The sequence below is a fragment of the Carassius auratus genome, chromosome 43 (assembly GCF_003368295.1).
Source record: "Carassius auratus strain Wakin chromosome 43, ASM336829v1, whole genome shotgun sequence".
NCBI classification, from domain to species: Eukaryota; Metazoa; Chordata; class Actinopteri; order Cypriniformes; family Cyprinidae; genus Carassius; species Carassius auratus.
In genome coordinates, this window is record NC_039285.1 from 14084606 (window position 1) to 14099699 (window position 15094).

The 15094-nt window shown below is 36.3% G+C and overlaps 2 protein-coding genes across 2 annotated transcripts; one reads left to right on the forward strand and one right to left on the reverse strand.

Annotated features, from left to right (window-relative positions):
- On the forward strand, positions 1-2699 carry LOC113061776 (myelin-associated glycoprotein-like). The gene is made up of 8 exons (XM_026231210.1): positions 1-67; positions 189-240; positions 400-762; positions 1206-1514; positions 1616-1873; positions 2044-2137; positions 2228-2249; positions 2454-2699. The coding sequence occupies exons 2-8, from the start codon at positions 198-200 to the stop codon at positions 2559-2561; spliced, it is 1197 nt and encodes a 398-aa protein (XP_026086995.1). The 5' UTR covers positions 1-67; positions 189-197; the 3' UTR covers positions 2562-2699.
- A 3427-nt stretch (positions 2700-6126) lies between these two features.
- LOC113061774 (N-acetyllactosaminide beta-1,3-N-acetylglucosaminyltransferase 2-like) lies at positions 6127-7729 on the reverse strand. The gene has a single exon (XM_026231207.1). The coding sequence runs from the start codon at positions 7442-7444 to the stop codon at positions 6179-6181; it is 1266 nt and encodes a 421-aa protein (XP_026086992.1). The 5' UTR covers positions 7445-7729; the 3' UTR covers positions 6127-6178.
- Positions 7730-15094: the final 7365 nt, after the last annotated feature.

The following is a 15094-nucleotide window of genomic DNA, read 5'->3' on the forward strand; positions in this document are numbered from 1 at the left end:
CACAACTGAAGCAAGGACAGGTCATTCTTATCTGCGTTGCTGTTTAGTCTCATGAAAAACTATTAAGGTAAACCATAATATTTGTTTTGAAATTTAAATTATTTAATTGCAAAATTGTTTTTTGTCCAAACAGACAATAAGAGATGCTTAGCTATATGCTGTACAATTAAACTTTTTTACATACACAGCTCATCTCAATGTTTGCTGCAGATCTTCTTGTGTTTGTCTCTATTCTATCAGGTTGGTTAGGTTTTTCTTCCTTGTTTTCAAGTTTAACAATCAGAAAGATAATTTCATTCATTTTACACATTGATTATTTTGATATATAGTGCAATGGCACACACACACACATTTATTTTTTTAATTATTAAGTCTAATTATAGCACATTTGTATTCCAGCTGCTTGCTGTCAGTCAGCCCTGGAAGTATCGATCCCCAAATCCCTCAACACCACCAGTGGCTCTTGTCTTCTGATTCCTTGTCTATTAAACATTTCAAAGGAGAGAGAAAACATTCTTGAAAGTTCACCAGAAGTAACATGGAGACGAGGATCTCTGTGGTCACTCTACGACACAGATGGTTTCACCATCGATCAACGTCAGAAGGAGCCTGTGATGGAAGTGGTGGGTGACCTACGAAAGAAAAACTGCACTTCTGTCATGAGGAACCTCACCAGCCTGCATTCAGATCGTTACTTCTTCAGGATTCAAGCTGAGAATTTCCAAGTGACTGAAACAAACGCTGTGCACATAAATGTGTCAGGTAAGGCAGAGCAAATGTTTTAATAATAAACTAAGACATTACCAAAAACCAAAAGTCTTTGCAGTGGCATCAAATATTTGAAAAAAAAAGTTTAACAAGGTACATATTAGTAAACTATAGATATACAAATTTAATTGAGTTCAATTGCAGTAACTTTCACATTCAAAATGCACTAAAACGCTACGTTATGGTTGCACGATATTGGAAAAATATTTTCAATATTTTGTTTTTCTGCCATATATGTATTGTGATATTAAAAATATACAGGAATTTTCACAAGATGTCTTGAACAGATTTGTGTAGAAATAATGAATTAGAGTTAGTGGGGTGAATTTGTTCAGAAGTGTATCTGCATACAAAGGCTGCATTCATATTAAAACCTAATGCTCTGCAGTGAATGGGTACCATACCATTACTACGTTCTCCTCTCAATATTCTGGTAGATTCCTTGGCTGAGCCGGCTGTGACTGTGCCGGTGCTCAGGGAGGGTGAGGAGGTGAATCTGACCTGCACTGTTCCCGCTCCCTGCCCCAGTCACCCTCCAAATGTAATCTGGGATCCTACATTAGGTGGTAACGTAACACAGAGGACACAGATGAACGCTGATGGGACTCAGAGTGTTTCTGCCATCTTGAATTTCATCCCATTGTTACACCATCATGAGCTGAAAGTGAACTGTGTTTCTATTCAAAATCTACACAGAGATGACAGACCCCTGCTCAGCCACAAGATGGTCATCCTCAGTGTGGAGTGTGAGATTTTAACCCAACACAGTTTGTAGCTTTTTTCTTTTTATTGTTGTTTGTTTTGAAAATAGCCTACACACTCTGTTTCTTTTTTTTTCCTGCCCCAGATCCTCCGAAGGAAACATGGATCTCTTTCACAGACTTGGTCTGGCTTGGTGATAATGTGACCCTCACCTGTCAAAGTAAAGCCAACCCTCCTGCGGTCCACAGATGGTTCATGAAGAGAGCAGGTTTAGAGGAAGAATTGGGAATCTCACATGTGATTTCCTTCACTGCTTCCCGTGATAACACTGGGGAATACATTTGTGAGGCACAGAATCTATACGGTGCAATGAACTCTACAAACTTACAGATCACTGTCCTAGGTCAGTCTCTGCTGGAGACTATAGATGTTGAGACAGTTTTAAAAAATGAGCCCTAGCACATGAGAAACACTATTAGTTATGTTGAGACATTAAACATATAAAACGTGATGTGTCTCAACAGGCACAAAAGCAATGATTTTGATATTTGTCTGTTCTCTTTGTTTTTGCAGGCATGTCCTTCACAGCTTTCCTCTCAATTTTGGGAGTTTTCTTACTGTTTAAATTTGCACTTGTTGCCATTCTTATTTCTATGACTTACAGAAGGTAAGGTCTTGCCAGAAATTTAAATGATATAAAGTATTTCATACATTATTTGAGATAAATGAGAATGCATTCGTGTTTTGGTATACACAGGTGTAAAGAACCGATCAGAAGTGTAAGTATCTTTTGTGCCATGGCATGTTTTTCATGAAATGAGTTTCATCAATAGAGAGAGAGTATCAATGTTAATTAAAACTAATAAGCACTAAATAGAACTAACTAATACTGTACTGTGCTGTTACTCGAGTGTTACAATATGGTGAGTGTATCATTAATATCAGAATAAGAAGTTCACAGCTCATTTATCAATGCATTTCAGGAGACAAGCCAAGATCAGAACATTTGCATCAGTGTTTCTGCAAAGTGCAGTGAGAAGCGAGCAGCTTCAGTCAAAGCCATGCGAAAAAGAGGACAACTGCATCATTAACCCTGTATATGCATTCAAACATGACATCTCTGATGAAAACAACCATGGGAACTGTTAAAAGTGAAAAGTAGCATGTTTTAAATGTGGAGTATAGGCTGTTTCTGTGTTAATACTGTCACCTAGTGTGGAACTATAAGAATAAAGCATGTTTTTAAACAACCTTTGCAAACGCCCCTTTCGTGCTTCATGCCTCCAACTCAAGCATTGCAAATTAAAAAAGGAAGGCATGTCTAAACAGTTAAAAGTGGGCTACTTTCAATAAAAGATACACAATGCAACGTCAACATTTACAGAAACCTATAGCCTAATGAGTGAGTATATCATGAATCCGTCTTCCAAAATGTGTTTTAGTCTTATCCTTAATCACTATAGTACACCTATAATAAATGTTCTTATTATTTTAGACCAAGTGTTGCAGGGTAGCGAAGTGTTAAAAATGAACCAAGCTAAGCAGCTATGAGTAGAATCACAACAATACAAGCTTTAATTTGAAGCTAAAAGGTAAATGAATAATTGACAAAAAGATAAATGCAAGACTTTACAGCTTTAGTGGACTGCAATCCCATGAAGCACTGCGAATGACAATTCAATTTAAAAATAAATATAAAACGATTAATTTGAAGTTGTTGGTTGTGTCTGTCAAACCAATATATTTTCATTTTATTACAAAATATGCATAGGCCTATATATATTCAAATGTTTGAGAATTTTGAGAGGATTCATTTTCAGCGCATTCAAGCAATTCTGAACCATTAAACAAACAAGTAGACGCTTCAGAGGGTGAATTAAGTTCTCTTTTGCATCTTACTGCGCTTGAACGGACAAAAAAACAAAAGGTGTTAATTAAATTAGTTGGCAGACAAAATGTGTCAGATCTGTGGTCTGAGAGTGAAAGCAGCTTAAAGGCGCAAATCATTTACTCGTTGTTCCAAAAGTTTTTTTCTTCTGTTGAACACAAAATAAGATATTTTGAATGAATGCTGAAAGAATGTTGGTAACCAAACCACTGACAGCATTAAGCTGTTGTATTCAATATTTTTTTCCCATAGGCCTACTATGGACGTGAATACCATAATTACAATTCTTCAAAATACCGCATTATTCAAAATTTCTCGTGATTAAAGATGCATTTATAAGAAGATCCAACCATCAAGACATTTTTACATTTAAACAGTTATGTCCATTTATCCAAAATATCTATTAAAAAATGTTCTAGGCCTATATATGTATATAATATTACATTTATTTTGAATTTAATCCACTTCACAGCTAGGGCACTTAAAAACACTCTAGTCTTGAACATTCTGGGGAATTGCATTAAATATTGTAATTCTTCAGCACCAGGAGGCACTATAACTACAAGAATCATATTCTTACTGCCAAAAAAGTTATGTTAGCATTTTGTCTATACAAATCATGAACAATTTTGTTTAATTGTCTGTGGTTTATATAGACTAAATGCTAAAATATTTAAAATATCAATATGCAAACCAAAACAATTTCAAAACACAGTCATTCTGTGAATAAACATCTAGTTCACTTAAAGACAAGAAGAAGAATAAATAAAGTCAGTTTGATTCAATTTTGCTGTATTTCAAAGTGAAACCCACACCAATAATAATTATAGAATAATGATAATTGTGCATTCTGTAGTTAATCAACACAGTAAGACAAAAGTTCTCATTGCATTTCCTCCAATAATTTCTTAACATAAGCCGAGAACAATATGGATTATAATAAATGTATTAATATCTCTGAGACTGCGTGACATAGCTCACACAACAGTAACAACTATGGTTTTCATCCACACAGTTACACTCACACAAACTAAAAAATGTTCCTCATGAAGATAAAGACATTATCAGGATCTATGTGGAAAGTGCAACATACAAAACCCAACCACTGACAAAATGAATATACAAATGTTTAAAATCTTTTGAAAACTGCTGCAAAACTTTGTCTTCATAAAATCTCAACCGCTTGACGTCATAAAACTGTAATTACTTCATGCAGGTGGGAATTTTCTTGACTCAAAGTTGTCCTGAGGGCAGAAACGTTTGTGGTTGGTTCAATCTGACAACCAATCGCAAGAGGGGAGAGAATTGCAGAGGCGGGGCCACCATTTCCAATCTCAACTGTCAAAAAATCCCTCCTTGGTGCGCAGGCAAGAGGAACTGGTGGTTATCATTTCAAAGTATGTTTTTTAAAAACACCTACTTACTTCATTGCCTACACATATCATGGAAACAAATGTTATAAATCAATGTCATTTGGATTACCTCAAGGCTATTCATGCAAATACAGACAAGAAAACAGCAATACTACCTACTATTGCAACAAAATGTTAACAGCAGAGGCATCCCAAAAATTCTGAATGAACCTTATATATAAATACTTTTGTAAGTTAACACTGCATTTCTCAGAAGAAAGCAATTCTTTTCCAAGAGAATCCATAATGCAAATGCTTTGTTAGCCAACACAAATGCATTGAAATATGTTTTTATCTTTTTTTATTCACCTTGATTTATTTTATCTATTCTCATAAGCCTGATGCTTGATAATATATATATAGATAGATAGATAGATAGATAGATAGATAAAAGCTTCCAAAATGTGATAAAACTTGTTAAATAGTGTGTCTGTCTTTCTCAAATTGAACACCTAACATATTGTAAAGAATGGAAAAAATTAGGTCTAATCTTATGCGCTGCATAAACGCAAACACGCCAGACATTTTTGTAGAAAACATTCTGAACATCTTTGCGGAAATTTATGTTGCTGGGAATTTAAAGTCAGGTGCACATAGACTTGAGATTTCTTACACCCTTAATACAGTGACTGAAGTAAGACCCTTGAGCAAGGCACCGAATAAAGCTGGAATATGGCTGCCCACTGCTCCAGGTGTATATTTACTACTGTGTGTGTACACTTAGATGGGTTAAATACAGAGCACAAATTCTGAGTATGGGTCACGATACATGGCCACTCGTCTCTTCACTTCGCAATGTAAATGTAGCTAGTTTGGCTTTAGATAAAGGGATAGTTTACTCAAAACATAAGAAAATTCTCTTGTCTTCATTTAATTAAAAACCTATAAGGCTTCCTTCTGGGAACCACAAAATGGGGCATTTTAAAGAATGGTAGCCATTGACTTTCACCAAGTAGAGTACATGATTTCTACTTTCTGGGTAAACTATCCCTGTATCATTTTAAGGTTTGTGTCTACATGCCTTTTTTTTTTTGGAGAGAGAGTGAATAAAATAGCACATTTTAAATCGTGATTCACTCACCATACAACAACAAGCCACTTCACTATTTCTGTTGGGGGGGGGGGGTGTAAAGATTTGGATTCTATTCATTTTCATAAGAACAAAAACATCTAACACACACTTCTAAATATGTTTTCCAATCAAAACTTGTTTTGTACGAGTTTGGAATGACATGAGCATGATGACTTAACCCCACCCAACTTTGTTAGATAACCTGTACAAATTAAACCTAGAGTAAACCTCACGCATTGTCAATTGTACAAAAAATTTCACCAGCTTGTTATTTTCTGACAAGGGTTTAATCAACCATAACAGCTGAACATAATGGTGTTTAATAGTTTACAAATATCAGCAGGTCAGCATGGTGCTGTGCATATTTCTCCACAGTCTTATAGTCTGGCCAGGGTCACGTTGGTGCACCAGGAACAGGTCTTTGTGTACACAGGGGTTCTCTCGATCTTCTTCCCTAATGTCAAAGGTCTTGAATCCGTCGTTTTGCGTTGCAGTGATTCCAAGTGCCTTGAAGCACATCCCGTTGTAGACATCATCAATAGGGAAGAAGGGTATGTAAAAGGAGACTTGGTAAAGAGATGGAAGAAGGTTTCCAGAAAATAGGAATCCACCGCCACCAGCATAAGGAGGGTAAGGACCTTCATAGAATGACTGAGGAACATAATATTTGATTTTAGGGTCCCGTAATGGGTTGGCATTAAAAATGATCTGCCCCGTGTACAATGCCGTGACCTGTTCAGGCTCCAGAGTCTTTAGATGATTCAGAATTGCTTGAGTGTTAGCAAAAACATCATCGTCACCCTTAAAAACGAAAGATACGTGTGGACAGTTATCAAGCATCCACTTGAAGAACACATGCTCTTTTAGAGTAAGGTTGTAAAAAGAGTCCTGAAAATCCCAGACGAGAAGGTCTTGAAACTGCTGGGCTTCAAATGAAACCAGTTTATCGAGATTGGGATCATCCGCAGATGATCGTCCCAGCAGAAAGACAGTTCGTACCTGAAGTCTTTTTTCATACAAGCCTCCTCTTCCCCAGGTCTCTCGGATTGCTTGGCGCCTCTCGAAGTTCCTTGGGATAGATTTGATCGCAAAAAGGAGGAAAATTTTATCCTCTTTATTCTCTGATGCGCACTTGTCAGGCTGATTGATAAGAAGCGGTGGGTCTCGACACTCCATGCCTCTAAGGAAGTCTCCATAAAGTGGAGGGTACAAATGGACATCTTGAATGTTGGTTTTTATCAACTCAAAACTCTCAGGCTGACAGAGAAACTTGTCATGTGGGTCTTTCTCTGTTTGATTGGCAGTGGAATCAAACTGCCTGAGGAGAGAATGAAGCTTCCGGTTCCAGAAAGCACCATTTTTGGGAATGTCTTTTCTGAAAGTCTCAGAAATTGTAAGGGGTGGAAGTTCATATGGCATAACACTTTTGGTTTTCTTTTTGGTATTGCTGATAACTACAGTTGTAGTTGTATCTGGAAATGAAGTGATCTTGGCCAGGTCTCTTTGTTTGTGTTCCACATCCTTTAGTTTGGAAAAGAAAAAGAACAGGCAAAAGCTGCTAGCTAGTGCTATGACGAGTAATTTCAAATGCTTCTTTTTCATTTTGCAACAACTCTGTTAAGAGAAGTGCACTCTTGAGAAGCAAGTAAGGATGTTGCTCTTTACAGGAAGTGGTGGGGATTCACAAAGAATGTACTTTAAGCACCGCTCTGTCTCTTAATTTGTTCTTGTGGAATCAATGTTACTGTAGCTGATCATATATGTGCTTTTTATAAGAATAACAAAATGCCTCTTCCACTGAATTCAGTTTCTTTGATTAAATTCCCACTGATGTCAAGTTGAGCTGTGAGCCTAGCAGACACAAGAAGGAGTAATGCTAGTGAGTTCACAAAGTGACAGTTAAACAGTTTAAATGTTTAAATAAAACACATTCTTCATCATACCAGATAACAGTAGATAGCTTCCTTTAAGAAATTCATGTGGCTTGTGTGTGTGAAGAATGCTGTCTGTCACGAAAAGGCTGACAGTTAAGGTGCAGTTCACTGAGAAAGGAAAATATATATATATTTTTTTAATTCAACTTCATGTTGAAGAAACAAATACATTTTTCCAAATATCATCCTTCATGTTTCCGAGAAGTCAGTCAATCAAGCGTGGAACAACATGAGGGTAGTTAATGACAGAAATTTCATTTTTGAGAGTACTATTCCTCATATAAAATCTTACTGAACCTGAGATAGAGCTGTCAATGCCAATATCACCATACAGAAAATGTATTAATACAACTAGCATGTTTTTATTGTTTGCATAATCACCAGACATAATTTTTGTATGTGGATCTAAAATTAAACAACCTTTTAATTTATTAGAAAATTTAGTCTTGGGTGATTAATTAAACAGCAAAGTTTATAGTCTACATTAGGACACTGCGTTGAGCTCAGGGAAAGATAGTATACAGTCCCTGAGAGAAAGTGTGCGCTGTGATCTATTTCCATACAAGATGGATCATTGAACTTCTGGAGGTATATTCAGAAAGTTATTTGATCTGGCATATGATCTATGAAGTTCAAACCCTATACCCTGATTTGTAGTATACAGCAAAACATAATATTTGCCTCATTTGTAATTGATAATTCAGATTTTTAAAAAGGCAGATTGTGGCTGTATCCCAAAGCCTTCATATTTGTATAACATGTATCAGCCATAGTAATCAGCTAAGATTTCTACCTGTCTTGAATTATTAGTTGATTGAAATATTATACATGCTTCCCAAAAATTCAACAAATAAGAAAATTACGTTTTGATTTCCAAATTTAACATAGGCTAAAGGACAGTTTGAAATAATCATGGTGGAATGATGCCTGCTGCTTCACTTACTGTTTTGTTGAAAGTACACATAATATAAAATGCAGCATTATTCATTTTTTAATACCTAACCTAGCTAGACTACCTATTTGTACATGCAAGTCCAAGAAGGCAATGCACTTGAGGCACAGTCTATTTTTTCCAGATAATTCCTAAAACTAAACTACTCCTTTAAAACAAGGAGACGTTTAGAAACTGCACTAATTTTGTATTTTTATGGAAAACTAACAAGTCAACATGTATAACTAAAGCATAGTTTCCGCCAAAATAATTAGATAACAGGACTTACCACGTGAGCGTCTATTAACTTTCTGAGTCCAAACTGATCTTCTGAACAAAAGTAAACCACTGTGCACTCTGTTTCTTACCAAGCAAAAGCACTAAGTCGACTCCACCTTTATTACATCAGCACCTGTCTGTCTATGATTGGGGCTTATCAGCTAAGACATTTGGGGACCTTTTTATTTTATTTTTATCATAAGTTATTTCATATCAATCTTTGCTTCGATGTTCATTGACAAATGTACATAACTGATACAAACAGAGCCGGATTATCCATAAGGGCACTTGGGCCAGTGCCCAGGGGCACCTACCATTCACAACAATTTTTTTTATTATTAACTTGAAATTCTTAAAAGACCATACATAACTCGTTTATGAACACTAACTTAACAACAATAATAATAAATTATGAATAAATAAAGATTACATGACCACTCTCAGTCCCCCCCTTCCGTCCCCAATCTGTCAGATTTGGTCCACAACAAGTTGAGTTGGTCCACAACAAGTGTGCGCAAATGTGTAATGTTTTTAACGGCTACAGAAATTGCAAAAAGAAAGTTAAAGAAAGACAAGGATGCTAGACGTTTAGCTACAATTCAAAATGTTCCAGAGATTGAACGTTTTTTTTAGAACGATTGAAGAATGATCTCAGGACGACAATGACACAGAAAAGATTGACTGCACTCTTGCTTGCTCTCCCTGTTTACCATTGAAGTTAAATTTAAAACTTTACCGTCTACAGCTGCGAGAGGGCGCTCTATGCTGGTCAGTGCTCCTGTAGTCTACACTGAAAATAGAGCGCCCTCTCGCGGCTCTAGACGGTAATGTTTTCTCTGGGTTCTTCTTTCTAAATAAATGCGACTTATAGTCCAGTGCGTCTTATATATGTTGTTACACCTCATTTCTTTAAAGCTGTTACTCTGAGGGGTTCATCAGATTTGTTACATGTACTGATAAAATGCTCTTCACAACACAAATGATCTATGTATCTTAATTTACCAGTGTACATGTACATACATACATATGTACATACAGGTACAAAAACCAGTAAATAAACCAAAGTCAATTTAAACACCCTTCGTCTTCTAACTCAATCAACAATATGAAATAAACGTATCATTCCATGAAGAGTTGAAGTAAGAGAATTGATGAGTGATAGTCCACAAAGTTATTTGATTGCGATGCAACGTTTTCCTATATCTCATAGTGTCATTGGCGTTCAGTGTGTTGCTGTCCTGTGTGCCGCATTGGATGAACCCAGAGGTGAATTAAAATCATGAGCGTATGTAACCCAGGTCCCATGTAGTTAGAAAATAAAGCTGGAGTGGTTAATACAATGAGACTGGGCCTGGGCTTGTTGTAGGGAAATACAACTTGTTTTGTATGTTACTTAAAGGGGGGGTGAAATGCTCGTTTTCACTCAATATCCTGTTAATCTTGAGTACCTATAGAGTAGAACTGCATCCTTAATAACTCCAAAAAGTCTTTAGTTGTATTATATTCATGAGAGAAAATTAGTCTGTACCGATTTTTCCCGGAAAAACACGACCGGCTGGAGGCGTGATGTGTGGGCGGAGCTAAAGAATCACGAGTGCCAGTAGGCTTTTGCGTTGAGAGCATTTGGAAGCTGTGACATTACCGTGAGGACAAAACCAACCAAAACAAACCATGGCTAACAGTCAGATTCAGCGTATATTTATGATCCAGAATCAGATCCAGAGGCTGAAATTTAACAAGAGCAGCATCAGCAACGACGTCTCTATGTGGTATATACTGAAACTGTATATATTTGCTATATAAAGTTCCACTTTGTCGTCTTTTTTTTTTTTTTTTTTTAAGCTGTACATGTGGAAAGTGCAGTTTGATGACAACATCGCATGTTGTTTACCTGATGTGCTTACGAGCCGATACCTAAGTTAACAACACAGAGATATTTGAAGCAGTTTTACTCACCGCCTGCGGTTCCAACACACGATCGTGACCCTTTTTTGTTGGGACTGCATTATCCTTAAGAAATAAACGATGTGCAAATCCAGCATCAAACTGGGCCTTGTTTGTAAAACAAGCATCTTCGAAATGCAGGGGAACAAACACTTGCACAACTCTGTTGATGCTCTGTAAAAATAAACTCCATCCACTGGTCCCTTAATGCTGTTTTTCTTTTGGTAATCCGTGCAGGGTTGTCTTGCCCTGGCAACCAAAAACACGCTCCTTTTGTGACATTTCGCGACGCTCTCGCTCTGTTCAGTGAATGTCTGTGCTCTCAGTGCTCTGCTATACGGGAGCGCGTGCTCTTCCTGCAGAAGTGCCCTTAGGACCCATATAAGGAAATTCCGCTCCATCTAATGTCACACAGAGCCATACTCGAAAAAAACTTTCCGAAACTTGTGACAAACCGGAAGGAGTATTTTTGGAACAGAAATACTCCTTCAAACGTACAACTTAATTTTTGAAACTTTGTCCATGTTTAGAATGGGAATCCAACTCTTTAACAGTGTAAAAAACTCAGTATGCATGAAATAGCGTTTCACCCCCCCTTTAATAAATGTATATTTGCAATACTCTTGGCTATTCTTATAAAGACCACCACAACTGTATTTTGATTGAAAAAATATTATATTATAAATAAGTATTTATTTACAACATTAAATAAAAGATAAATGTATCTTACTCAGGTGGTATTTTGTAGAAATGTAGAAAGACTTCAGTATAATTTCACTTTGAACATAAGTTGAACATTGTTACTTTTGACCCCATGGGTTGGGACGAAAGTAACACACAGGTGGGTCAAAAGTAACACAACAATATAAGCTAGATTTTTTTCCTTTTAGTCTTATTTTTCTTAAGTATACCTGATTGTGACCTTGTTAATAAGTAACTGCAAACATATTTTGTCCTTTATCTTTGCAAAACAATTATAACATTACATTTTCATATTTTCATTTTAAATTTAAGTTTCATCAGATGTCTTAAAACCTGACTGTATTTTTTTATTGTAAATTTCAAATTTCAGGCCTATTTATGTTTCCATCCAGTTGTTTTTATGCATGAATTGAAAATGAAACGTCCAGAAACGCCCTCTCAAAAACATCTGGATAAAACCAGTCTGTCTTTCTGACCCTCACTCAGATGTGTTTTTTTTTGGTATAAAATGACATAAACATTTGTAAGAAATGATGCAAGACACAGAAATTTACAGAATAGCTTGCACTGGAACAAAATAAATACTTTTTGTGACTGTAGCGGGACAAAAGTAACAATTGTTACTTTCGTCCCGACAGGAACTTGATTTAATTTTATATTAAAAAAAAAATTGAAAATGCAAACTTTAGTATGCGTTAAAGCACTAAATAACCTGTAGATTGATCATTACTGTGACACATGAAACAAGAAAAACAACACGACTAATAAAAAAAAATTACAGCTTCAACAATTTACTTTTTGTACTCGAAAACAGTTTTACGGACCTAACTTCCTGAAACGATGAGGAAATCACATGATATTTCTCAGCTCCGTCAAGGATTGCATGCTGAATATGCTGTCATAGCTGGGAATGCAAATGCAGAAAGAGGCTCGGAGAAAATCGCTTTGTTACTTTCGTCCCACGTTACTTTTGACCCCACTCGCCCCTACGACCTTCCACTGCATCTAAATTTTGTAAGACTGCATTTTAGCTCACATTCTCCAGTGATTTTTTTTTTTACAGGGCATATACTGATGAGCAAAACATGTTTTTTACTTCATAATTTTAACACTGCATTTGTAACTTAAGTAACTTAATTCCATTGGCATAAGTAACAGATTCAAATAACATCAATTTAAAATGTAACGCACTACTTTACTGCCTTACCAAAATCAATAAAATTACAGTGACGCATTATACCCAACTCTGGTCATGGTTTTACGATATGTTATAGTCCACGATATGCTGCAACTGCGCCTCCAATCTTCCATATTGTTGCAGTGATTTCGTCCACAACATGTCTACGTTGACTCTGAGCCCTCATTTCAACATTTCTTGACACTGTTGTTGGATGTGGTAGCATCTCACTGACTCCATTTTTCCAATTTTCCTGCTGTGTTGACCAAATGTTGGGCCAGCTGTGTGAAGCCCGGAGATGGTGTCTTGGCAAACAAATTTGACAAATTTTTCTGTGGTCTCTTTTTTAAACTGCTCCTAGACTTAGTAAATGTCAATTTGGTTTGCCCCTTTGTGATGAGGCATGAGTGCCACCTTAAACCTGCGCTTCCAGACTTTTAGCATTTATCACACTGTGCAAAGGGCCATTTTTTCCATGTGTCTATGAAACAAGAAAAAGACTCCCCCATACATCAGATTTGCCCGACGTGGGTTTCTTAACAGTAACTGACCATTTTCTGGTCCAAGTGGAACGTCCTTCAAGGACGCACATCCACACTGTGCTCTGCCATCCTTCTCTTGGTAGAGCCCGCTCTGTTTCTGAGGAATGTTATGCAAATGCTGCGTGCACAGACCTTGCCCAAAAGGCATGACACAGAAAGCACTGGTCCATGCGTGCATAACAGTCCTGAGCGCAGACTGTACCTGTACCTGTTTCCAAAATTCATACCAAGGGTATTTTAATAGTAAAGTGGTGATTTAATGTGTAGAGGCCCAATTTGGCTCATATATGCAAATATAATTATAATTGTGTGTAATACGATACATTATATTTGCATTTATTTGCAACAACGTTGCTAAGATGTTTTAACAGGCATACTGTTTTAACTCAGTTTATAGCCCCCAAAGGGGCAGCATGTCCTGGGGGATTACAAATATTAAAACAAAAATAATAGAAAACAAAAATAAAAACATGACATTTTATTGTGTCCTAATAAGACTGAAAACAAAAATAATAAATTCATTTTCTAATGTTTTTCATTCTAATCCTTCAATGATCACCTAACTGATCTTTTAACTTTTAACTATTTTCCACATACTGTACATTATTGTTTCGCCTTCTGAAACACGTCGATTTTTTTTTTTTTTTTTTTACAATTCTCATCGGTCTGAAAAGCGAGGTGTGCTCTGATTGGTCAGTTATCCAGTGCTTTGTGATTGGGTGAATGCCTCAAGAATGTGATGGAAATGTTACGCCCCTTGTCATACTGTGATGCATTTCACGATCAAGATAGACCATAGACAATAGACCCTAAATGGATTTATAAATACCAAGTACCAATGGTTTAAGTCTACATGTTGATAATGAGGACCAACAAGCTCACAATGAGTTCTGAAATTTATGAACCCGAGTGCACCATTGAAGAGCGTGTCAAAGAACATTAAAAGCTGGCTCGTGCAAATTTCTACTAATCATCTCCATTATCAATAACTAGCAAAAAAAGAAGCAGGCTTTATTTCTAAAATAAAACCCCAGCTTTAACTTGTGTTTAGAGTGTAATTGATTTACATGAGATTTAAAAGATTAAGCTTTATTAAAGTACCTTGCAAAGCTCTAACCAATGTAGGGTTTGGTTTTAGTCCTTTATTTAACAGAGAAATAAACTTTTGTTGTTAATATTCTTTGAATATTAAAAAGGCTAACTTCAGTTTTGTTAGCTTTATAAATGAATTCATAGCATTAATTATTGGAACAATTAATTCACAGCAAGACTAACTGTATTATATAATTACCAATGAATTAAAAACAATTTTATCCTATTGCAAAAAAAGATGGCAACAGGCCTTGTTTCTCCCATTTTGGGGAGTCAAAAAAAAAAAACAATCACACTGTATAGATTGAATCAGTCCTTTTTTTTACTCTTTTTCTTCTCCATATGTCAAAAAAAAAAAAAAAAAAACTGGTAGAGATGTTAAAATAATTATTCAAGATTAGTCCATGCAGGAATCAGCTAGCAAAAAATAGGCAGACATACAAGGTATGGTATTTCCGATAAGAATAAAATTGAACTAAAGAATTGAACAGAATGAACGAAGGCTTTTTGAGCTCAGTAGCATTTTCTCAGCCAGAGCACAAGGCGTTTCTGAAGCTCGGTGTGCACAGCACTCAATGATACAACTGAGGCTGGTCTCGGCTCTCAAGCCACAATCCCTCAAATCTCATTCAAACAACAGCCTTCCTTTCT

Coding starts and splice junctions, on each gene's coding strand:
- LOC113061776 (XM_026231210.1), top strand. CDS start 198: ATGTTTGCTGCAGATCTTCTTGTGTTTGTCTCTATTCTATCAG. Junction 1,515..1,615: donor GGTCATCCTCAGTGTGGAGT/GTGAGATTTTAA, acceptor TTCCTGCCCCAG/ATCCTCCGAAGGAAACATGG. Junction 2,138..2,227: donor ATTTCTATGACTTACAGAAG/GTAAGGTCTTGC, acceptor TGGTATACACAG/GTGTAAAGAACCGATCAGAA.
- LOC113061774 (XM_026231207.1), bottom strand. CDS start 7,444: ATGAAAAAGAAGCATTTGAAATTACTCGTCATAGCACTAGCTAGCAGC.